At 29.7% G+C, this 26806-nt stretch overlaps 1 protein-coding gene across 1 annotated transcript; it reads left to right on the forward strand.

Annotated features, from left to right (window-relative positions):
• Positions 1 to 10801: 10801 nt before the first annotated feature.
• LOC139426635 (uncharacterized) lies at positions 10802 to 24759 on the forward strand. Its single transcript, XM_087160219.1, has 7 exons — positions 10802 to 10811; positions 11718 to 11768; positions 14212 to 14271; positions 14511 to 14606; positions 16510 to 16602; positions 21671 to 21736; positions 24717 to 24759. Exons 1-7 carry the CDS (start codon positions 10802 to 10804, stop codon positions 24746 to 24748), a joined length of 408 nt encoding a protein of 135 aa, XP_087016345.1. The 3' UTR covers positions 24749 to 24759.
• Positions 24760 to 26806: the final 2047 nt, after the last annotated feature.

Consider the following 26806-nt stretch of genomic DNA (forward strand, 5'->3'; position numbering starts at 1 on the left):
TGAAGATGCTGATGTTTTAGATATTCCCAATAATTGCTTTTTAAGTTGGAAAATTACGATTTATACCAGCCGAGTCATATTTTCAGTACCTTTAAATAAGGGGAATAGTTCTTCGTTGTTTAGAGTAAATGTAATGAATTTTTAAATTTTTTGCTGCTCTAAATTCTTTCAAAGATGATGTAAAATAGCTCGGTTTAACAGTTTTTTTAGAATCATATCTATATTATTATTATTAGTTTTTAGAAAGAGGAAATTGAAAATTTTTTGACTTAAAAATTGGGTAAAAAACCAAAACTGATTGGGAATCATAGTGACAAATAATAATATTAATTTAAATAATACGGAAGCATCACAGTTTTATTACCCAGGAAAACAAAAGAAAAACTACACAATTTAAATGCATTACCAATATAATATTTCTATGTTGAGTGTTTATTTGCATGTTCAGTTGAATTGAAAAGTAATATTTAAAATATTTAGTTATTATTTTTTGATCATGTTAACATATTTATTGAACAAAATGGATATTGTGAATTGTTTTTCGAGAACATTAATTTGTAACCAAAAATTATTCAATGAAATACTTTTGAAAATTTTATTCACCTTTAGTTTGTTGCTAAAAATTTATTTTGGTCTTTTATAAATAAAAATCTAAATAAGACCAGTTTAAAAAATATCAGTTTAATCAGTTAAAAATATCAGAAAATATCAGTTAAAGTTTTCTGTAGCACTGTTAAGTTTTCTGTAGAACTAATTAAGAGAAAACCATTTTTTAAAGCACAGTTTACTTCTAGGGTTAGTTTCTTATCATAAGCATATCATATTGAAATTCTAGAATTTTGCTAGACAAAGAATTGTGCTCTTGTCAATTATACATACATCTATAAAATATAATTCAGGTTGAAAAAGCCAATTATAAAAAAAACCCATCAATAAACTTTTCTCACACTTAACAGTTTTAATATCATCTTTTTATTTAACTATTACGGTTGAATACGGTAAAACAGCAACTAAATAAATTGCTATTTTATCATTTCTGCCGAAAATTGGTTAACACTGTGAGCAAAATTTAGTTGCTTGATTTTCTAAAAGTAAATTTGCATTTGCTAACATAAATAAATTCATTATTTGCATTTATTAATGTTATTTGCATAAAAATTAATATTGAAAGCATTTTTTGTAGTATACTTTGCTAAAAGAATTAAACTGGTAAAACTTAGCGATGTTATGATAATTTTTCTTTTCTATATCAACACTGAGAAGCAAATTTTCGAAGAAATTTCTAAGAAAATATAGGTTTTTTCCGATTCTTATTCATTATTTGAAGTAAAATTTGACGAAAATTCCTTAGAAAAAATTACTTTATGATGCAGTAACAGACAAAATAAATTTTCTTGATAAAATTGATTTTGCAATAACAAGATAATACAACATATCTGACTTTAAAACTAATTGTGGCTACCCAGAACTAAGAGCAAACGAAATTGCTGATGATAAGAAAGGAAATATTTCTAGGACTTTATGGAAATATTAATATTTAAAAAAGAATATTTCTAACTCTTTTATGTTCTTTTTCAGACTGAAAATGAACTCTGAAAAAACTTCAGGGAAATTTCAAAAAGGCAAGTGTGAAATATTGAGTAAAATATAATTTATAAAATGTAATAAAGAGTGACATTTTGTGCAAAAATGCGTCAAAATAGTTCCGATACAAATAATTGTCGAATTTAAAAATCTAGTGAATTAAAAATTGAAACAGGGCAGACTTTTCTTTTCTTGGTAAAATTCTTATTATCGAAAGTGATAAGGAGGGAGAATAGTGTGGGAGAGATGTTCGCTAGCTACCGTCAGAATTTGAACCAATCACCATTTTGAATAGTGACACGAAACACCCTATTTGTTTAGGGTTTACGTCAAGATTACATCAAGATCATGCAACTGAATTGATACATGATTACAACTTCAATATCAAAGATCGCCACAAGGGGCAATGATACAAAATGCGGCCAAACAAACAAATTATATAAAATAGGTCAAAGACCCTTATAGTGTTAGCTGATTATAGGGTAGGAGGTCCAAGGACACTTATTTCGACCACTCCACTTCCACACATTATATAACATGGCAGATAAAAACAATAATTAATCCAGATAATTGATATACAGAAAATGTACAATAAATAGAAATAAAAGTTACAGAAGTACCCAAAGGGGTAAACAGACAGCCAAAAGACCATAGTAATAAAATCAAACACAATAAAATCACAATGTAATAAAGTCGAACAGAAAAAAGTTAAAATTACTGAGAAGTTAAACACCATCGAAATGGAAAAATGCAGGTAAAACCAATATAAAAATTGTAAACAGTTGACAGTGATAAATAATCAAGCGTATAATCAAGCCCCAGTAGAAAAGATGAATGACAAATAATGAATAACATAAAATCATTAAAAAACCAATCACCATAGTTGCACTCTCCAGTCCAGGGTGACTAAGAAAGTTTTATAAAGCGGCTGGCGCAATGACACATAATGCCATACGTTCCATTCGCGTAAAAGTTTTTAAGATATAGTGAAATGAAGCAAATGAGCAAAAAGTAAAATTAAAGTTACCAATTTCCTGAATAGGGTATTGTGACCATATTTTCCGAATTGTCTTTGCACCATTGAAATTACAGATAATTATGTCATGATTTGTCATTGCGGCTGCACTATATCTAGCTTCTTAACTCTCTCTTGCCTTGATTGCAATCCTATGCTAATTAGAGCATCCTACAATGAACCTTGGTTAAATTCCAACTCGCGGCAAAAGGCCATTTCTCTCAAAGAATTTTTCGTTCAGTTCATTTTGCAGGCAATACAGTTTACTCAGAAATGAGTAGAGGAGAGTAGTGTAGTGGAATAAGATCGGATATCTCGAATTTGGTGTATTTAGCTCTGCTTTATAACGGACAAACTCTGAATTACGCGTTAGTAATCAAGGAGAAGAACCTACCATATTGGTGTGATTAATTCACGCTGATTAATGCTGTTGATTAATTCACGGCGCCCGCGCAGATGAATATGTTTTACTATATCAACTCTTTAATCTCTTGTTTTTAAACTATCCGTATTAATTGGTTATTACAGTTTTAGAAACTACACTCTATAACAAAAAATATCGACGCATCAAAAAGGAGTTGTCCGATTGAAGCGAAAATCGGTGGATAGGAAGACAATGTACAGAATAGTAAACGATTAAAATTTCAGAACAATTGAATAGTTTATTGCAGAGTTACAGTAACAAGTTCAATAAGGTGTTGACCCGCCTCTATCCTGGATGCAAGCTGCCACACGGCGTGGCATAGACCGATAAAGCTCCCGGATGGTCTCTTGCGGAATTTCCTGCCAAATTCGATCCAATTGTCGAACGAGGTCATCAACATTCCGTGCCAGATGCAATCGCCTTCCCATCATATCCCAGACATGCTCGATGGGAGACAGATCTGGTGATCTGTCAGGCTAGAGAAGAGTTTGACAAGCTTGCAGACAGTTCATAGCAACACGTGCCATATGTGGTCTGGCATTGTCCTGTTGAAAAACCAGCCCAGGGCACTGCAAAAGGAATGGTAGCAAAACAGGTCTTAAGATGTCGTCGACGTACAGTAAGTGTACCTCTAATGACGACCAAAGTGGTCCGGCTGTCAAAGACCAAGGAAATGGCACCCCAGACCATAATGCCTTGTTGAGGGCCGGTGTGGCGTGCAATAGTGAAGGCAGGATCCCCCCTTTGCCCTGTGCATCTCCAAACACGTCTTCGATGATCGTCAGGACACAGTTGGAAGCGGGATTCGTCGCTAAAGACTATACGTCCCCAGTTGGCATAATTCCAGCCTGATCGAACGTCGATTTTGCGCGTCTTAGTGCATTCTTGGTGCGTTGATTTTTTTGTTATAGAGTGTATTTCTTGTCCAGCTTATTATACGCTTACTAAAGATTCAAACCATGAAAAACAGTAAGCATTGTTCGGTACGCAGTATTGTTCTGCTTCGATTCGATAACCTTTGTTCGTGGTGTAAAAACGGGTACTATCCAAACCAGTCCCCTCTTTATGTGAATCTATACTGAGCAAACTATTTCTGAGTTTACTCACTTAAGAGAACACATAAAATGAAGTTTTTTTATTGATAAATGAGCTATTATTTTAGTACCAAAATTAGTAAGTATAATAATTTAAAAGAGTTGTAACAGAGAATTGTTTAGTTGCTTGATTTTATAAAAGTAAATATGCATTTGCTAACATAAATAAATGCATTATTTAAGTTCATTTATGCTGTTTGTACAAAAAATTAATATTGAAAGCAATTTTTGCATAATTTGCAAAAGGAATTATAAAATAACAATTATTGTAAGCATTTACAATTATATGATCATTTTTCTTTTTAATATCGAAATTGAGATACAAATTTTATAAAAAATTCCTAAGGAAATATTTTTTTTTCTAATTCCTCTTCATTATTTTTAATAAGATTTAAGCACAATTATTCGGAAAAAAAGTGATTTATAGTGCTATAACAGACAAATGAATTTGACATTCTTAACAAAATTTAATTTCACGCATAATATGGCAATGCTTTATCGCTGACTTTGAGACAACGGTTGGCTACCCATATCTCCTAGCAAACTAATGATGAGAAAAAAAAATCATTCAAGGATTTTATAAAAATATGAAGAATTAAAAAAAGTATTTCTAATTCTTTTATGTTTTTGTTTCTCAGAATCTGCAGACAGTTCAGAAGAATCTTCAGATGCGGGAGAAGGCAAGTAAGATTTATTGAGTAAAATAAAATTCATACAATGCAAGAAAGAAAGATTATTTATAAACAGACTTTATGAATACCAGGTTAGATCTGATTAATTACAAGTACACTGTAAAAAAAGGTTACTCAAAATTGAGCAAAAATATAGCAAAATAGCTTCGAATCAAAGGTGACAATTCCAACTTACAATCGAACTTGAAAACTCTATGCATACAAAAGAAAAACAGCATATACTGAAAATTCTCAGTATCGTAAAGTTCTTGGTCCAAGGCGAGTTAGGAAGATTTATATCGTGGATTCCGTCATGACACATAAGGACCTACATTCAATTCGCTTAAAAGTTCTTACGATATAGCTAAATGAGCAAAAAGTAAATTTAAAATTACCCATTTCCTGACTAAGCTATTGGTATCATATTTTCCGAATTGCAATCCTTTCTATCATTGAAACTAAGGACAGGAATGTTATAGTTTGCCATTACTACAATCGCTGTATAAAGCTTCATAACTCTCTCTTGGTGGTGGCTGTAGCATTTTACCACGAACCTTGATTAGAATCCTACTTGTAGCCAAAGATTAGCTCCCTCACACATTTTCCTCTTTCAGTTCGCTTTTCAGGTTATGCATTTTGCTTAAAATGAGTAGGGGAGTGGGGGTAGTTTAGTAGGTATTTCCGTTTTCTAGCAGACATATTCTGAATTGCACTTTTGCAATCGAGAAGAAAGACCTACCATATTGTCATGATTAATTCACGTTGATTAGTATTGTTAAATAATTCAGTGCATCTGTGTAGATACATTTGTTTTGTTTTGTAAAATCTATAAATGTTGTCGTAATTTGAAACTATCCTAATTGATTGGTCATTACAGTCAAAAAAATTATATCTAGTCCAGCTAATTATGCGTTTACTAATTAGTCATATCATCACAAACAATGCGAATATAGCCCGGTAAATAGCACTGCTCTGTTTCGTTTCAATGTTTCAATAACCTCTCTTTGTGAGGTAAAATCGGGTACTACCCAACCCCAGTCCACCCTTGATGAGTGTCTATATTGAACTTTGCGGAAGCTACAGTGCTGCGGAGAAAAAAGGTAACTATACCCAAAGCTGAGCAAAGGTTTTTACGGGACAAAATTTATTGCGAGTCTCATCCTTAAAGTACAAAAAGCCTCATTTTCAAATTTATTGAATTTTCTGGACTCTTTATACAAAATTATAGTTTTTATATATGTTGTTTGTTTGAATAACACAGAGGCTAATGCCGGCAAATAAAGTATTTATTAAAACATAATATGAGGAAACAATAGTTCGCACACACAGTGCTACGCATCTGAATCAACCAACAACTAGCCAGCTTCTTCAGCAAATATATATCTATTTCCCCTATCGGGAAGTCGTTGTATTACATCACGCAACGTAACTGAGAAGGAGAGGAAAAATGAGATTTTATTTGCATATTAACAACACTCCCCCTGCGAATAAATACACATTTTTCCACAAAATATAAAACATAAACTAATTTCTCATACAACTTAAACTTATTAATAATTAATCAATTAAATTTATTTGTGACACAGTCCAAGTGAGCTTGTCAAAAGTTACAGCTTTAGTTAGGAAATCTGCGATCATTTCGTCCGTTTGCACATACTCTACTTTAATAATTTTTCCAATTATATCCTTTACGTAATGAAGTTTCAAATTTATATGTCTCGTTCTAGAAGATGATTTTGCACTATTCAACCAATCAATTGCAGATTGATTGTCAGACGAAATGGTCACAGGTTTCTTTACAAATATAGAACAATGCAATTCTTCCAATAAATTTAATATCCACATTAGTTCTCTACAAACACCACCTAAAGAAACAAGTTCCGTTTCACAAGTAGATAGAGCAACTGTTTTTTGTTTATTGCTCTTCCATAAAATTAAAGAATCACCTAACATTACAATTTCTCCTGAAAATGATTTCCCATTTTCAGCATTTCCCCAGCTTGCATCGGCATGAGCATTCAAAAGTCCTGATTTGTTACTAAAAAATAATTTTTTAGCCTTTGTACCATTGAGATATTTTAACACTCTTTTAGCTAAATTAAAATGTCGTTTCTCAGGTTTATGATTAAATTGAGATAAGTAGCTCATGACAAATGCTAAGTCTGGTCGTGTTCTGTTCGAGAGATATAAAAGTTCCCCTATTAATTCTTGATATTGTGTTTGGTTAACCATTTCATTTGAACAATTAAAACTCCTATCCTCACCTCTTACGATTGGTGTTTTTACACATTTAGAATCAAACATACCATGTTTCTGCAGTAAATAGTTTATATATTCAGTTTGAGACAAAGTTACGCCCTTCTCACTTTTATTTATTTCTATAGCTAGAAATTTATTCTCTTTACTTTCTTTCACTTCAAATATCCGAGATAATTTTCCCACTATATCATTATACATTTGTAGATCTGAATAAATAACTATTAAGTCATCGACATATATTCCAATATAAAAATACTTAGAATTCTCTATTCTAGTGAAAATACAATTATCCGAAGCTAGCTGTTTTAAACCAAGCTTTTCTAATTCCCGTTGGAATTCCCGTTAAGATGTAAATGCCAATTTCGACCTGATTGTGGTAATCCGTAAAGACTACGTTTTAACTTGCATACTTTATTTTCACCATACAAATGTTTAAAACCTGGGGGAATAGTCATATATACAGTTTCTTCCAAATTACTATAAAGATGTGCAGTTTTAATATCTAAAAATTTTACTTGTAAATTTAATTTGGCAGATAATGCTAACAACAAACGCAAAGATTCGGTACTTAACACGGGTGAATAAGACTCTAAATAATCACGATTTTTTACTTGATTAAAACCTGCTGCTACTAACCTAGCTTTGTATTTATTTTCTTTCATAGTAAAAACCCATTTACTCTTCACTATTTTTACATTTTCAGGTTTATCAACTAGATCCCAAACATCGTGTTCGTGAATAGAATTTAATTCTTCATTCATGGCTTCTTCCCATTTTAACCAATTTTTATCACGTTTAGCTTCATCAAAGTTACCCGGAATATTAGTTACTAAGCTTGAACTTGCTTTTTCCTTTATTCTATCTGATCGACGTACACCTAGGTCTAGTAACCTGTTCTCGTTTTCAATTATTCGTTGTTCATTTAATTCCCTAATCTTTTCTTTAGTTGAACCTACTGGACGACCGCGAGTTTTAGTTTCACTTAGATCTCGGGTATCTTTCAAATCCAGTGGAAATTCAAAACCTGTATTTTGGTCTTCTACATTAGTTTGAATATTAAAAAATTCATCGATGTCATTAGATTTATCCTCACTAAACAAATTACTACTACCTAATAATTTCTCATTAAATTTTACTGAACGCTCTTCGATTACTTTATTTCTTTCAGGGTCGTAAATACGATAAGCTCGTCTTTCATTCGAATATCCCAACATAATACCCTTTTTACCTGAAATAGAAAGTTTGTGTCTTAAAGCTTTAGGAACGTGATAGTATACTGTAGATCCAAAAACACGTAGATATTTATAGTTCTGCCTTTTATTAAAGAATAATTCTTTTGGAACTTCAGTTTTACCTTTTCGAGGAGTTAGGTTAGTAACATGCGTTGCATAGGCTATTGCTTCAGCCCAAAAATTTAAAGGAAGTTTACTATCATAGATTAATGTTCTAGCTCTATCTAACAAAACACTATTAGCTCTTTCAGCTTTACCCAAACTTTCTGGGTTGTTCGGCACAGATTTTTCATGTGTAACTCCGCATTCAGTGAAATATAACTCAAGATCTTTGTTTACAAACTCAAGACCATTATCACTACGGAATTTCTTAATTTTCTTATTTATTAAGTTTTCAAATTTCAACTTAAAACTTACAATTTTATCAAATACTTCGGTTTTGTTCTTAAGAAAATAAGTGAAATACATGCCAGAAAAATCATCTACTAATATTAAAAAATATCTTGAATTACCTAAGGACTTAACTGGGAATGGTCCACACAAATCACCATGTATTAATTCTAAAGTTGTTGAACTTTGAGGAGTTAAAATACTAAAATGAGGTTTTCTGGTAATCTTAGAAATATCACATGATTCACAAGACAATTCATTATAAATTTTTAAATTTAACATTTTACACATTTTACGCATATAATCAGCATTTAAATGACACAATCTTTTATGCCAAATTACATTCATTTCAGCGTTATTTTTAACTTTGTTACACTCAGAAAGACATACCTCGTTATTAACATTAGGTTTTAGCTTGACTTCTAATTTTTTATTCACATTTAAAGCTTTCAAAACTACGCGTCCATTAGGAGCAATAATTAATACTGAGTTTGAATGTGATTTTACATTAAACCCCAAATCCATTAAACATGTAACTGACAGTAAATTATGACGTAATTCTGGTACATACAATACATTACTAATTATAATTTTTGCATTATTACTTAGTGAAATAGCTTTAACAGTTCCGGTTCCTTTAGTATCTAATGTAAAAGTCTTACCTGCCTGGTATATTTTACTGTCGCAAGCATCTATAGATTCGAACCAGCGTTCATCCTTGCACATATGAGACGTGGCTCCGCTATCCAGGATCCAACATTCGTCCACTTGTCCTTTCTGTTCAGCTGAAACTAAGGCGTAATCATCTGGAGTAGCACTTTCGGATACCAATGTCTCTTGAAAATGTGGTTTTCGGCGACCTTTTGCTCTGCTGGTCGATGTTTTGTAGCCCCTATCTGTTCCCACTTCTTGATGTTTCGAATAACAATCCCTTGCTATATGTCCCGGTCGTCTACAGGAGTAGCAAATTTTTCTAGGTAAACTCTTCTTCTGAGTAGCATATGCGGATTCCAAATTTCTATGTCCACGGGATTTCTGTAGTAAATCTTTTTCTTCTTCCCTTAAGACTTCAAGTATTTCTTCTATCGACTTTTCTCGTTGCGTTTTTAAAACTTGTTTTATGCGCTCATATTTTCCAGCTAGACCTCTGACCGTGTAGAACACCAATTCTCTGTCAGATATTTTCAGTCCCAAGGAAACACACTTAGTCGATAATCCTTTAGCTCGAGCTATATAATCGTTTACGGCTTCTGAATCCAGCATTTCTAAGCTCTTAAGTTCGGCACCCGCATCAATCTTTCTATCTTCCTCAAGCCCAGTGTAGATAGTTTTAATTCTTGTCCACAAAGCTTTTGCATTCTTTTCTTCTGCATATTGCAAAGCCTGTTCGTCTGATAGAGACAATTTCAAGTATGATACGGCATCTTGGTTTGTAGCTTCCCATACTTGCAATTTACCAGGGTCAGTTGGAGCTTCCTCTGTCACTGCCGACATTAGTTTCTTGAGGTTCAAAACTGCTTCCATTTTCATGGCCCAAAGATGATAATTAGTTCCAGTCAACTTCGGAATTCCAAAAGATAATTCTTTCTCCATGATGATCGTAAACCACGCTCTGCTACCACTGTTGTTTGGTTGAATAACACAGAGGCTAATGCCGGCAAATAAAGTATTTATTAAAACATAATATGAGGAAATAATAGTTCGCACACACAGTGCTACGCATCTGAATCAACCAACAACTAGCCAGCTTCTTCAGCAAATATATATCTATTTCCCCTATCGGGAAGTCGTTGTATTACATCACGCAACTTAACTGAGAAAGAGAGGAAAAATGAGATTTTATTTGCATATTAACAACAATATACATATCAAAAAATTTGATGCCATTTTCTTTTAAAAATATTAATGAACACCATATTTTAATGCAATCAATTTTCGTCAGACCCTCGGCCGTTCTGGACCCCGAAACAATTGTCCCTCCCATCCCTTGAGATCTACCTTGACTATATCACATGCAAATTACATGTATAATTTCCTTTAATATTCATATAAAATAGAAATTTCTACGACTGTTTCACTAAATTACTTGTATTTCTAAATTTTATTTAAAGTAAACATGAGACCTAGTTAACATGCTACCTAGTATCCCGGTATCATCCAACTTTCTCCCTATGTGTTGTTTCAATTTTGAATACATTGGGTTTTCAAATTTGATTATCGCTGTATTGAGGAACTATATTTGAATTTAATTAAATTTGAGATTTTAGGAAACCCTTATTGGTTGTATAGTAAAATGGATTAACCTAACTTTTAATGCACCTTTTCAAATGCCATATTTCATCTTAAGAAATATAATAATTTTAAGAAAACAGGAAAATTATTTTTTTTTTTATAAAATTTAAACAGATATATTTTTAAAAAGTTTTTATTTTTAAACAATGATATTGCTCTTGTTACAAATAACCTTTTACCCTCTATTCTGCCAATTTGTTTATTATTTTAACTGCGTTCATTATATTAGTGATTTAAATTTTAGCTTGGTTTGTTTCCTAAAAATGCCACAGTACTTTTAAGCGAAATTTTTAAGAAAATATCACAATTTGAGTTAGAAAGGTTGAAAATTTTAATCTCATTTATAACAACACTATTTATCATGTCAAATATTATTTAAGTTAAATTTATTATAGAAATAAATAGGAAAGAACTCATAGTAAAAATCATGAGTGTCGGATTAATGAAAGTAAATTTTTGAGAAATTTCTTTAAAAGAAAATAAAGAAATTACTTTATAAAGCAATTTTTAATAGAAATTTTTTTCTTCATCATAGAAATAGAAGTTTTAGTTTTAAATACTGTTCGAATCGAACTTTTTTATTAAAATGAGGGAGATAATTTTAATTTTCACATGTTTTCAAACAATTGGTTTCTTTAGAGAGAATAGTTGATATTTATTCTGTTTCATATTTATGGAATAAACTAACAAAACTATTGATACTAAAAATTGCACCACTTTCATTTTTCACTACTTACGATCTCTATTTCTTTTCAGATTCATTCACCTCTAAGGGCCATGTTTATATTGGCCCGAAGAAAGTGATGGGTAATGAAATTTATATAATATATATAGATAGATTGACAGATAGATAATCACAAAGAAAACATGAAAGAAAAAGAAAAAAATAATTTAAAATATATATATATGCTAGGAGGCTTCGCCCCCTTCTCGCTAACGCTCACCAACCCCCGGAACTGCTTTCGCAGTTCATTTCGGATTGCTTCGCAATCCAATGCTCGCTTTGCTCGCTAATTGGATACGTTCATAACGTCTAGCTTTTGTATACTTTTTTGAATACTGAAGTTCCGAAAACTTTTCACTGTAGAAAATTCTAAACCTGTACATTTCAATATTAATTTGAAATTGCAAACAGTTCACATATTTTTCTTAATCACACTATTCTAAATTTCAGTTGTTGAGAAAAGTAACTGTTGTAAGTTTTGTTTCAAAGTCTTTCCCACCAGAGGGCTAAAGCCATGTGTTGTAAAACAATATGAAATAGTAGTCTGCCACTGAACGCCGGATGTAAAGCATCAGCTTTGATGAAGATAATTTTGTATTTTTAATTCTCTGAAGGGCACCACCCTAATAATATGGAATTCGTAAAATAAATGTAGATTTTTGATTGTTGATGAAGCCCATCATTTTGTGTTTTCATCGGTGTTCAGAAGCAGAACAACAATAAGTTTCTTATTTTATCACAAAAATATAAGATGTATAAAAAACAAAGAAAAGAGTAAGAAAATGAGTATAGTCATAGAAAAAGTCAAAATTATAATATAGTATTTGTCAGTTAAAATAAAACTTTTTGTTTAAGTCATTTCTAACAATTCAAATTTCTCCGAGGCAATTCTAAAGTATAAATTAAGGTAGTATTGCTAAGCTGAAACACAATATTTTTAGTTTTGATGTCAACAATACAATTCAATTTTTCACAAAAACGATTGCTTCCATTGTTAAATTCAATGTCAACAATTCAAATTTTTCTGAGGCAAATTCTTAACCTCTAAATATTACTTTTTTATGTACACATTTCTAAATGTCAGTATTCCACCACAAAATAACTTTAACTCCTCAAATTTAGCATGAAGTTGTAAAATGTATTGAAAGAGGGTCATAGCATTAATGAAAGTAGAAGTAAAGTTAGTACTGTAAAATTAAAACAATATTTTTAATCAATGAGCCAAGTTCTTCAAGAATCAGTTGTAGAAGTAGGTTGTTTATTTAAAATTTTTATGGAATTTCTTTAAAAACACAATTGTTAATTTGGGCATTTGGCGATACAACACTTATAGAAGTGAAGGATTTGTTACGTCAAGCGCTCTGGTATCATAATCTTGATCTAGTTGTGCTTCTATGTCATTTTCATTTATGTTGCTAAGTTAACTTTCAAAAAAATTCTATGACTGGCAACAGCATTTTTATTTTTTAGAATTCGTTATTTTTTTAGCGAAATGTTTTTTAACCTAACAGAATTCTTTGCCGACTGATATATGAAGAAAATAAAGTAAATATTTAAGTGTTGTGAAAAGAATCTTATTTAGTTGTACAAAGTACTTCAGCCAAAATTTGGGAGCCACGTAAGAGAATTATATATAATAGATATCAAAATATATATATATATATATATATATATATATATATATATATATATATATATATATATATATATATATATATATGTATATATATATATATATATATATATATATATATATATATATATATATATATATATATATATATATGTATATATATATATATATATATATATATATATATATATATATATATATATATATATTATATATATATATATATATATATATATATATATAATATATATAATCAATGTACATAATAAAAAGCTTCAATTTATATGTTAGTTCTTTTCTGTAAATCCTTTTCTTTAATTTTATTATTTTAATCGAAACACTTTATCACACTTTTCAATTCACATCTTCCAGTCCTTAGATCTATTTTCGGCTCAAGTATGCATTAATTAAAAGCATTTCCCCCTTTACTCTTTGTGGGAATCGAGCGATCTATTTAATGAACCAATTACAATTACTAAGATTTCCCTTATTCCCTAAAACGAACCATATTACGGATTACCTTTGCAAGATTTTCCCTAACTTATAATCCAAGAGCACAACTTTTCGTGTGCTCTTTTATAGCTGATCTCTGTCTAATAATTAATAAATAAATAATGTACCCTCCTTCCCTACCTAAAACCTGTTTTAATCCTTCCACATCTGCAACGACGCTATATATATATATATATATATATATATATATATATATATATATATATATATATATATATATATATATATATATATATATATATATATATATATATATATATATATATATATATAAATATATAACTTTTTTGAAAAAAAAACTAATTTAAATAAATGCCTCAATTCCATTTCTGATGTGTTAATTTTATTAATTCATTTAGTTTTGCTCCTTTTAATTTTAGAATCTTCTGTCACGAAGCCAGATGAACTGGATAGTTCATCTGAGAAAAGAGATAATCAAGGTAAGTTTTTCAGTATTATTTAATCACTCTGTTATTTTACTGGAGATGAACTTAACCTTTCTTTTTCTGATAATTCATTAAGAGACAAGTCCGAAATTTAAAAACAAAATTTCAAATAACTGAATTTTTTTTTAAAGGAGGAGTTGGAAAAATCTAAATCTAATAAATGCATATAATTAAAAAAATTTCCTCCGTGTTAAATTTTAAATTCGTTTATTAAGTTTTGTTTCTTATATCAGCTCCCTTCTCTGACAAAGGAAGTCTGGAGAAACTTTTAGAGCAAACAACTTCAAATGTTAAAGGAACATCAAGCGAAGATAACGTTTTCAGTATTGGTAAGTGCAATGTATTTTTCTTGTTTTAACTGCGGTTTAGAGGAAAATAAGCATAACATTTTGTAAAATCTGACGAAAAAAAATTTCTGCAAATCGAGAAACAAGAGAGAATTCAACACTAATTGCTTAAATATGAAAAAAAAATTATCCATCATAGCACAGAATTTTTATTTTTAGCACTATTTTATCTTCGGACACTATTTTTACTTAGGACAGGATACTAATACTTTGCACATATCCTAAACATTCAAAACTTCACTTACACATTTTTCCCCATCAAAATAGGGAATGAATAGAACAAAATACTTTGATTAATATTAGACTTGAAGTCATTGGCTATTTGCTACACATTCCTATCACATTCTTTTGAAAGCCCTGACAAGGAAACTGTTGAATCATGTAACGGAAGAAATTTGCCTTCGTGGAGGACTTGTCGATGGAACTAACCTACATTTGCCTTACATGGAGATGAAAAATACGAAGGCCTCCTATGGTTAGCATGGCGGTAAGGGGACTCGAACCCATGATCCGTCTACCACTGAGGATATTTTACGTCATAATTTAAGTGTTCGTAATTATAGTGAACATATTTTTCAAATAGATGGCTGATTTCAATGTCCCTATCTCAGTAGGAAATTAAGTTTTTATTTATTTTCGCATTGTGTGAATCATTATTTAAACTCATGCTAAATATGCAGTCTAATCTTTTTATTACGACCCTTCCCCAGTAGTGAAACCCTCTCATTATAACGAACATGAGGTTACCCTTGCAAACTAAAATTTTTTCATTGACAACAAGTAAATCGATAACAAAAGTTTCAAAGAGCTAATCGAACCACTAATTCTTTTTATGTTTACCATTCAAAAAATATGAAACAGCTCAAATTCTCTATAGACAACGAAAGAGTGATCAGATTACCACTACTACACTTAGGAAGCCCTAGATGAAATCCATGGCCAAAATAATTGTGATTTAGAGAATATTTACCATAATTGAGCATTTGTGGTTTATTTAAAGTCGTTTAGAAATTGAATTTTCGTCTATAATCAAAATCTTTCGAAATTTACTTTCTAAAGTTTCAATATATTCATCAATTATATTTTTCCAGTTTGAAAGTATCATTCACTCTTTTGTGAAAGTTTTGCGAAGAGTTGGTTATTTTGGAGTAAAAACTCGTGATATTATTCACATTTCGTTTTATTTATTTTAGTTTTGTTCGTCTCAGAACGTTTCTCATTTGACAAAAATGACTGCTCCTAATCGGTGAAAGGCTTAGAGCAGAGAGAAGTGGATAGAAGAATTATTTAAATTGCTAAATTATTCAAGATGCCCATAAAAAATAGTCAAATAGTCAAATAACCATTAATAAAATAGTATTCAAACTCTTAACTGAGAGAAAAACCGTTTTTAGTTGTTTTCACCTATTACTGTTGAAAAAACAGAATTTTATTGCACCAATTAGCTTGATCTATTGAAGCCACATAGTTCCTTACAGCTGGCTACATATCATAGCCACGAGGGCTAATCTGTCTCTATCATAACCAACAGTATTGGAATTTGAGTCCCAGCACTGACACCACAACATTTCCTTTATTCCCTTTAACACACGAAGAGAAAGCTAATTCTAGTTAAGTTTCGTTCTTATAGTTTTGAAACCACGCGAGTTGTAAATGGTTAAAAGAACACTCATTCTAGAGGTAAGCGGTTTTAAAACCGTTAAGGTAAAAAAGCTATTTGCCATAAATTTTACGGTTAATTGGATGTACAGTTTGCTGACTGTAATTTATTGTAATCTTAGAACGAAAATTCTAATAGGGTGGTTTTTATTTGACAGTTTTTTTGTTGTTGCAAATATCGAATTTTCAATATCTTATTTAGTTTCGAATGATTATCTGTTTTTAGTTGGTCAAGAAAAGAATTTTTCCAAGAGTTCTTCAGATAGTAAAGACAATCAGGAGGACGAGGCTCCTCCACGAGGATCACTAAAAAGGCGAGGTAAATGCATACAATATGTATATAATATTACAATATGTAATATTCCTATGTTCTGTAGATGGAATTAACTATGTGACTTTTGATACCATTTATGAAATTTATACTTCATGCGAATGGATATACAGTGACCAACTTAATAGTTTAAGCATGAATTGCAAATGAATGTGCCATTTATTGCTTGAGCTCCCAAAGGTAAAATATAACTATGAGAACAATCTTGTTTTGACATACAAAAAGGTGACTATTGCATTCTCATAATAAGTTATCACAATTTTATTTTAAGAGTATATGCACATACTGCTTGATAAACGATTAATTGCATTTATTTAGGGGTGAAAGGTTTCGTTATAAGACGGCAGTTACTCTTTGTATTAATTTTTTGCAAAGTTTATATAGTATATCATTAAAAACGGGGAAAAAAAACACAATGTAATTTTTTGAAAACGAAAATAGATCCACGAGTAGAATTTTTATGTCTGACATTTTTAAACATTGTAATTATTAGTAAATTTCTTTATGTAAAATATTCATTAAAAAATAAATAAATAAAAATACTACATGCTTTGCGTTGGAACTGAAATCATTTCCCTTTGCTAATTTTTGGAATCATTGGCGCAATTTAAAGAAAAAAGTAAGCAAATAAAGGATTAATATAGAAGCTAGGGAAAAAAACAAATCCAGCGAAATCTGTGTACAATCCTTCCAGCTTAATCACAAAAAAATATATTCGGTTTTCAGTACTGTTTTTCTTAGTGCAGTACAATAAAAATAGGGTTTAGCCTGCAAATCCAAGAAAAAAAAGTGCTACGTAGTGACAAAATCTTAAACACTTCTTTTGCTTAAATCATACTTATTCCAAAAAATACGGGTGCAGCATACTATTACTCGCAACTAACTAAACATATTTACTTTCGATGCTCAGCGAAGTTTTGTATTGGAAAACTATTTTGAATTAAATAACATTCGATGTTGACTTAATATATTATCGAATGGGTTAGTCAAACTTTCTCATTTCAAATGAGGCATTTTTAAATCAAATAAGTACTTTATACAATCAATTGTTACAATCCGGATAAGTACTTTATAAATTCGCAGAATCTCTTCTTGAATTTATAGACAAACAAAAAGATTGATTAAATGTAAAATTTAAATTACTAGGAGGCTTCGCCCCCTGCTCGCTGGCGCTCGCCAACCCCCGGAACTGCCTTCGCAGTTTATTTCGGATTGCTTTGCAATCCAATGCTCGCTTTGCTCGCTCATTGGATACGTTCTTAACGTCTAGCTTTTGCATACTTTTTTGAATACTGAAGTTCCAAAAACTTTTCACTGTAGAAAATTCTAAACCTGTACATTTCAATATTGATCTGAAAATGTTCACATATTTTTCTTAATCACACTATTCTAAATTTCAGTTGTTGAGAAAAGTAACTGTTGTAAGTTTTGTTTCAAAGTCTTTCCCACCAAAGGGCTAAGGCCATGTGTTGTAAAACAATATGAAATAGTGGTCTGCCACCGAAAGCCGGATGTAAAGCATCGGCTTTGATGAAGATAATTTTGTATTTTTAATTCTTTGAAGGGCGCAACCCTAATAATATGGAATTTGTAAAATAAATGTATATATTTTTGATTGTTGATGAAGCTCATCTTTTTGTGTTTTCATCAGTGTTCAGAAGCAGAACAACTATAAGTTTTTTATTTTATCACAAAAATTTAAAATGTGTAAGAAACAAAGAAAAGAGTAACAAAATGAGTATAATCATAGAAAAAGTTTAAATTATAATATAGTATTTGTCAGTTAAAATAAAACTTTTTGTTTAAGTCACTGCTAACAATTCAAATTTCTCCGAGGCAATTTTAAAGTATAAATTAAGGTAGTATTGTTAAGTTGAAACACAATATATTTTGTTTTGATGTCAACAATACAATTCAATTTTTCGCAAAAACGATTGTTTCCATTGTTAAATTCAATGTCAACAATTCAAATTTTTCTGAGGCAACTCTTAACCTCTAAATATTATATTTTTTTATGTACACATTTCTAAGCGTCAGTATTCAACCACAATACAACTTAAAGTTCTCAAATTTGGCATGAAGTTATAAAATATAATGAAAGAGGGTCATAGCAATAATGAAAGTAGAAATAAAGTTAGTACTGTAAAATTAAAACAATATTCCTAATCAATGAGCCAAGTTCTTCAAGAAGCAGTTGTAGAAGTGGGTTGTTTATTTAAAACTGTTTATAGAATTTCTTTAAAAATTCAATTGTTAATTTGGGCATTTGGTGATACAACACTTATAGAATTGAAGGATCTGTTACGTCAAGCGCTCAGGTTTCATAATTTTGATCTAGTTGCGCTTCTATGTCATTTTGATTTATGTTGATAAGTTAACTTTCAAAAAATTCTATGGCTGGCAACAGCATTTTTATTTTTTAAATTGTTTATTTTATTTCTTTTAGAATTCGTTATTTTTTTAGCGAAATGTTTTTTAACCTAACAGAATTCTTTGCCGACTGATATATTAAGAAAATAAAGTAAATATTTAAGTGTTGTGAAAAGAATCTTATTTAGTTGTACAAAGTACTTCTGCCAAAATTTGGGAGCCACGTAAGAGAATTATATATATTAGATTTTCGTTCTATAAGCAATTTCTATCCAACATCAATTTGGGAGGTCCATATTCCATTGTAGTAGCTAACACTAACACACACACACTCTGGTCTGCCTTTTCTACGTGGGCATTTTTCGAAATAACGTTATTTAATTTGAAGTTGAGAAAAAAAATCTTGTAAGCTGATGAAAAAGCGAGAATAAATATTTATAAAGTATTTACAAAATATATTATGGTATTTATAAAATATTTTTTTCCATAAAATGCTACGATAGCTATAGGTATACCTCGTCGATTGATCTGATATATATATATGTATATATATATATATATATAAATAAACACAAATTAACATGAAAAACATGAATAAAATAAAGAAACAAGAATGGTAAAAGCAAATAGTCGTTATCAAGACACATCTATTGCTATAAATGCGATATTTCTGAATAAAGAATAATTATCCTAAGATAAAAATTATTCTTTATATGTGTCGATATCGCAAAAAACCTTATGTTGTAAAAAATCATGAAATAAAAGAAAAATGTAAAAAGAGATCAAACTTACCGGCGTGAATTAAAACGCGGTTTAGGTTTAAAAGTACAATAATAAAACAGTTAACAAAAATCGCGAAGATGTAAAATATTGGAAGTTGTGCTTATAGCTTGAATCGAATAAAATAAAATTAAAAAAATATATATTTGATCGAAGAAGAAGAAAAAATTTTTTTGGGAAAATATTAGTGCCGCCATATATGAGAAACAATTAGTAAAAATGTAATAAAATTGAAATAATAATAAAATTGTTTAACGGATTGATTAAATTAGCAGACTAAAAAAAAATCATTTATAGGGAAATTAATTTAAAAGTCAGTCTGTCAGGATAGAAAGCCGTTTATAGACTTATCCTTCATTCATAAATCCTTACATAATTTTACAGAATACACATATCCAACTTTCATAGGGTGACTTATTTAAAAATCAGAGCCTGCATACAGGGATAGAAAACCGTTTATAGGTTTTATCCGTCATTCATACAACCTTACATAATTTTAAAGTATTACACGTATCACCTGCATTCATTTGGGGTGGTTCTTTACGAACCAGAGCCCATTCCACTTATACAAAATTAATAAATAAATAAATAAATAAATATATAAATAAATAAACTGTTTATTATACTGGACAATTAAAATTAAATTAATTTTAAGAGGCTACAAATATTAAAAAGTAACTAAAAAATATTTAACTAATCCAGTATAAAAGGTCATACATCCAAGCTATTCCGTCCAGTGGCTTTAGGAACAGTTTATCATAGTTAGTTCCTACCTTGAAAAAAGTCAAAGCTTATTCTTAAAACAGAAAAATTAAATAAAAATTAAAAATTAATGTACCAAGTTTTTTAAGATATTTTTAAAATAGAATTTAAGAAATGAACTAGGAAAATGGCTATTAATTAAATCGTTTTTATATATATCAGTATCTAATGAAAACTCGTTATAGTTAGAATTATTCCTGTAAAATCTATGAATTTGATTGGCAATAATATTAGAAAAAACCTTATTGGCTAAGTTAGAGTTAAAATCTATGCATTTTTAACTGGAAATTTAAAATCATTTCTTTTGTCAAAAAGTTTAAATGTAATATTTTTATCTGCATTAATATTAAGAGTCAAATCTAAAAAATTTGCTGAAGAATTACTATTATTTGTTTTATTAAGATTTAATTCATTTGGATAAATATGTTTTGCTAGAATATCGAAATCATTAAAATTAATAACTAATACATCATCAATGAATCTGAGAAAGAGAGAATCAATTGGAAGATTAACATGTAACACGCTATATATATATATATATATATTTATATATAAATATATATATATATATATATATATATATATATATATATATATATATATATATATATATATATATATATATATATATATATATATATATATATATATATATATATATATATATATATATATATATATATATATATATATATATATATATATATATATATATATATATATATATATATATATATATATATATATATATATATATATATATATATATATAACAGCCAAATTCTAGCTCTAAACTTTAATGACGTAAACCATTTTTTTGTAAATGAATGAAATCTGATGAATATAGTTCTAAATAAACTAATTTCTTAAATTATAAATCATTTACCATTCAAAAAAGGTGCCTTTTTTTAAAATTGCTGAAGCAAAATAATAAACATAATTAAGTGAAATCATTTAACCTCCTTTTTCTATTTCTCAATGTATTCATAATGCGCATAATTAAAAGTATGGTTATAAAAACCAATATAAAATAAGAAAAGTCGATATTTATGTCATTTTTCTTACGAAAGAATAAGATTAACCAATTATTATAAATATTCACATTGGTTATTCAGCATAATAATTTTTATATTGTAATTTTCAGGAGCTCTTGTCCCTATGGTTATAGAGGAACCGTCGATTGACAGTGATGATTCTAGCACAGATCCAGGTAGATATTTTAAATTGGATACCTGCAAGCGAAGTCATCGTGGGTAAATTGCGGTTTCGTATGTGCCTCGATTCAAAAATCAATAGATTCGATGTACACGCGTGACGCCTCTTACAGGTATCCTATTAAATCTGAATCTTTAATTGTTTCAGTGCGATCATAAACCAATGTTAATTGCTGTAACGTTACCCAGCCAAGAACAACCAAAGCCAGCCAACGAAATTGTAAAATGCCCAGGACATCCCAGTTTTACGAAACTGAACTTTAATGACGTTACTCATTGACCTAACCAAAATTTTGCTTTTAACCCTGAAGTAATACTTCTGTTTTTTCTTAATTTAATATTGTGCTTTTTTTCCTACTATTCTTTGTATTTTATGCTCTTAAATAGCCTGAGACACTTGAAACTGTTGCATCTCAAAAATCTTGGATAATACTGCAGATAATATATTTTGGATATACTGTGAATTAATTATCCCAAATGATGTTTCGAAGTATCAGTGAAGAGCATAAAAACCAGAAGTTGATATACTACATAGAGCTCAGATGCACATTATTTTAAAGAGAATTTCACTATTTGTACAAAACTAGATTGAAATGATCCAATGAGAGAGCAAAGAAAATAACTGTGAAGGCAATTGAAATTGAAAGAAGTGATTTGACTGTTGACAAGTCTGAAAAGATGGCGGGTAAAAAAAGCATGCTTGATTTAATGAATTTCGGAAGACAAACTTAAGTGCTTCAAAACCTGATTGATGAGGCAAACCGGGTTCGAATCCCAGTTGATACGAAACAGCGCTGACATGAATCATCCTCAGTGGTAGACGGATCATGGGTTAGAGTCCCCTTGCCGTTAGGCTAACCGTGGGAGGGTCTCGTGGTCTTACTCTCCATGTAACGCAAATGCGGGTTAGCTCCATCAAAAAGTCCTCCACGAAGACAAATTTCTCCCAATACTCAATCCAGGAGTTCCCTTGTCTTCTGGATTTTGTTCAAAATTACAAGGGTGCGAAATTGTACGCTAGTAATAGTAAACCTATAAAATTCAACGACGGTTATAAAATAAAATAAAACCTGATTGAGCAGGAAGGGATAGCCTGGTCGATAGGGCACTGGGCCCATGTCCAAGAGTTCGTGGGTTCGATCCCAGCTGGCCGAGGATTCCCCGTGCAGTAAATGGTGACTGATGCCTGTTAAATTTGTCGAGTCAAAAAGTCCTCCATGTTACAAATCAATACCGCTGGGGGTACTGATCCAGGAGTTTCCTTGTCTTCTGGATTGGTTCAAAATTACAAGGTTACGGAGCTGAACATTAGTTGCGTAAGCCCAAATGGGTCTGCTGTTCAACGACGGTTAATATATATATATATATATATATATATATATATATATATATATATATATATATATATATATATATATATATATATATATATATATATATATATATATATATATATATATATATATATATATATATATATATATATATATATATATATATATATATATATATATATATATATATATAAACCTGATTGAGAGCCTGTTAGACATTGATATTGTTATCATTTTCAACTCATCAATCACAAGCAGTTCTTCACCTAAATCCTACTTCTCAGATAACACTCATCGAAAAAAAAAAAACCCAAGAGATGATAACTCCGGTGATAGCGGAGCCAATAATCCATAGAAAAAAGCTTTGCCTAAAAAAGTATTTTTCAAATATGAATCTTCACTATTTCTGACCAAAACAATGTGTCAGATCTTTTAACAAAACACATAAAACTTAAGTGCACGAGATCAGCGATTACGACTGAAACACAGTTAAAATTGTCTGCACTGTTTGGGAGAAAGTAAAAACTTATAACGTTTTTTCTGAAATACGTAACATTTTTCCTTCAAATACACAAATTTAAATGAAATTCATCCAATATTGGCGAAAATTTACTGTAAAAAATGGATATTCGGTTATAAAGAAACTTGCTTCGTGTTTGACGAAACGTTTTCCTGGTATGTGCTCTCAGCAAAAATTTCGCCAAAGTGACGAAATAACTATCGTCTTTTCTTCAAAGAAACGAGTTTTGTCATAATTAAAATAAAATAATTAATAAAAAATATTTCGTCATAAAATAAATAATATTTCGTCATTCTATTTTTTCCGAAAATAAAAACTTGTAGTGCCTAATGTATCTAACATCTTTAATGGTCACTTTAGCTTGGGCATAGACGGCACGACAGAACAGGAAAAAATAGATGAATTACATAAATACCCTAAGAGGGATTCAAACTCCTGATCTTCCCGGTATAAGACTAACTTCTTAACCACTATATAAACCGGTCAACGTGATTCGTCAGTTTATTTGCGACTGTCAAGTCTTTATTTTTCATTCCAAATAACAATCTCTTACAATACACTACGTTTCGTACACAAATCGTGTGATTTCGTGACGAAATGATTTTCAAAATTAACGAAATACTGCTCTAGGAGTGCTGAATCGTCAAAAATGAGAGCTTTATTTTTGAGAGTGTTAGATAAAACAAATATTCACATTAGTAATCTTATGAAAAATATTGAAGCAAGAAAAAAAAAAGGTCAAAATCTGAAGAATCATTGACGACATATACATTTAATTAAAATCAGTATAATTAGTTGCCTAGCTGTATAAAACTTATTTTTAACTAAAGCATTTCTCCTCTTCTCAATTTTTCTTTAAAATTATTCAGCGTTTGATGTTCTTAATCCCTCTTTCCACATTGATGGTTCGCTGAATGATCCTCAAGTTTTTTCCTTCATATTTTCTCTCAAAACTCCTTGAATCCACTATTCTTCCGAAATCAAAAAATTACATAAATAAATAAATCTTGAAACCAATTATGGCACTGATGAATTAACCTCTTATTTACTGCCATATATTTTATTTATAATTCATTTCGTAACCTAAGTTTCATTTCTGATACACCTATCTTTAATTTTTAGCTTCTGATAGTTGTTGTTGTCTGCACTTCTAGAATCTTAAAAGGTATACCAATACCTTTTACATCTTTATTTTCTTATTAAATTATTTTTAAAAAGAAAATTATATATATTGTTTTTATGTGTACTAGCATAAAATGTTCATTTTACAATTTGTCATGATTAAATATTTTTAATTTTTTGAAATTTTGGAGGAAAGAATATTGAAAATGCCGTCTTTTTAACACTGCCAATTATGATATTAAAGAATTAAAATCAAATCTGACAATTTTTTTAACAATGATTCTTGTTTTTTTTATAAATATTATCCTGAATCCTCAAGTAATGCTACATGTCCAACCTGCGGTAAGAATCTTACCATTTAAAAACAATTAGGAGAGAGTCGGGTAGCCTCGCCCACTTAAGGAGTATGGCTTATATTTCTGCATAATATTGAGTAATAATCAATATTTTTGTACGTTTCTATTGTTTTATCGACTAATTAAATAATGAAAAAAGAATAAACCAAAAAAAGAATAGTTTCACTTAAAAAATAAATAGAAATTTAAAACATTTGACTGCTGTATTCAACATATTTTCAAAACTATTGTTTATCATGTTACCAGCTGCATAAATACTTGAAACTTTGAAAATAATCTTTTTTTAATATTTAATTAGTCGATAAAACAATAATTACAAATCAAACATTATAATAAAATAAACAATTTTAGTATAACAATTAATGTCCGATGACCCATTGACTTGAAGAAATATTCTATACATATGAAATTGACAGTGGGCGGGGGTACCCGCTGGGAGGGGGTACCCGACACTCCCCTATAGCTAAAATAACTTTTAAAATAAATAAAATTTTCTTCCAACGAAAGTTTTAATTCATATAATGTTACAGTTCATAGAAAAAGAAGAAATTTCAAATTTAAGTATTTATTTATTTTTTTTTTCAAATGTCAAGCGCTGAACTTTATTCTTCGCCTAAGAAGATGCCGGAATTGTTACTCATTTTACGTTACCCAGTTGGCACCTGTGAACCAAAGTCACGGAGGCGAGCAACATTACCCACGCCATGCTGCCGCAAACCTGTTCCTAGGGTGGGCCACATTCACACATCACACACAGCAGAAGACAACACAAGAGAGAACCATCCATGCCCAGAGCGGAATTCGAACCCGCAGCCATTGCCTTCGCAGTCAGGCGAGCTAACCGCTCGGCCACCTGGCCGGCATTTAAATATTTTGTTTTATTTGAGGATTTTCCACTATTTAAACTCTGTCAACGGCTGTTTGACTTAAAGGATAAAACTAAATTTTTGCTTTAATAAATTTTTTGTAGTTCAACATATGTCGTTCATATATATATATATATATATATATATATATATATATATATATATATATATATATATATATATATATATATATATATATATATATATATATATATATATATATATATATATATATATATATATATATATATATATATATATATATATATATATATATATATATATATATATATATATATATATATATATATATATATATATTTATATATATATATATATATATATATATATATAATATATCTAACCCTTCTTAATTCCTTTGCAGTTTTTACAATTACAAATAGCTCTGCTTAATTTGTTGTTAGTCTGAGAATTTTTGTTTTCTTTTTTTCATAAAATCAAAAAATTACGCAACATATAACAACACACCTTGAAAAGGATTTACCTCTTTCAAAATTACCCCGGTTTACATTTGATCTACATTTTAAAAATTAAATTGTTAATCAGAAAACAAAACTTTAACATAAGTATAGTTTAAGTTTTTCAAAACAATTTTAGCCGAAATAAAACGCATTTTCTCAAAACGTTTTTTTCATTGTGGTCTAGTAACAAAAGATAAATAGGGACAGTTTCTATTTGCCAAGTATTTTACTGTTGATATAAACTTTATTGTTTCTTTAAAAATTATACGGTATATTTTTTATGAATTATACTAGATTTTTTTAAGAATTTATCGAAATGATTATTCTTAAATTGTAACATATTATCTGCTCTGAATCATTTGATTTTCATAATTTATGTTTTATAC

This window comes from Parasteatoda tepidariorum, chromosome 3 (assembly GCF_982258835.1).
Source record: "Parasteatoda tepidariorum strain Cologne lab strain chromosome 3, Ptep-v5.0, whole genome shotgun sequence".
In the NCBI taxonomy this organism is placed as follows: domain Eukaryota; kingdom Metazoa; phylum Arthropoda; class Arachnida; order Araneae; family Theridiidae; genus Parasteatoda; species Parasteatoda tepidariorum.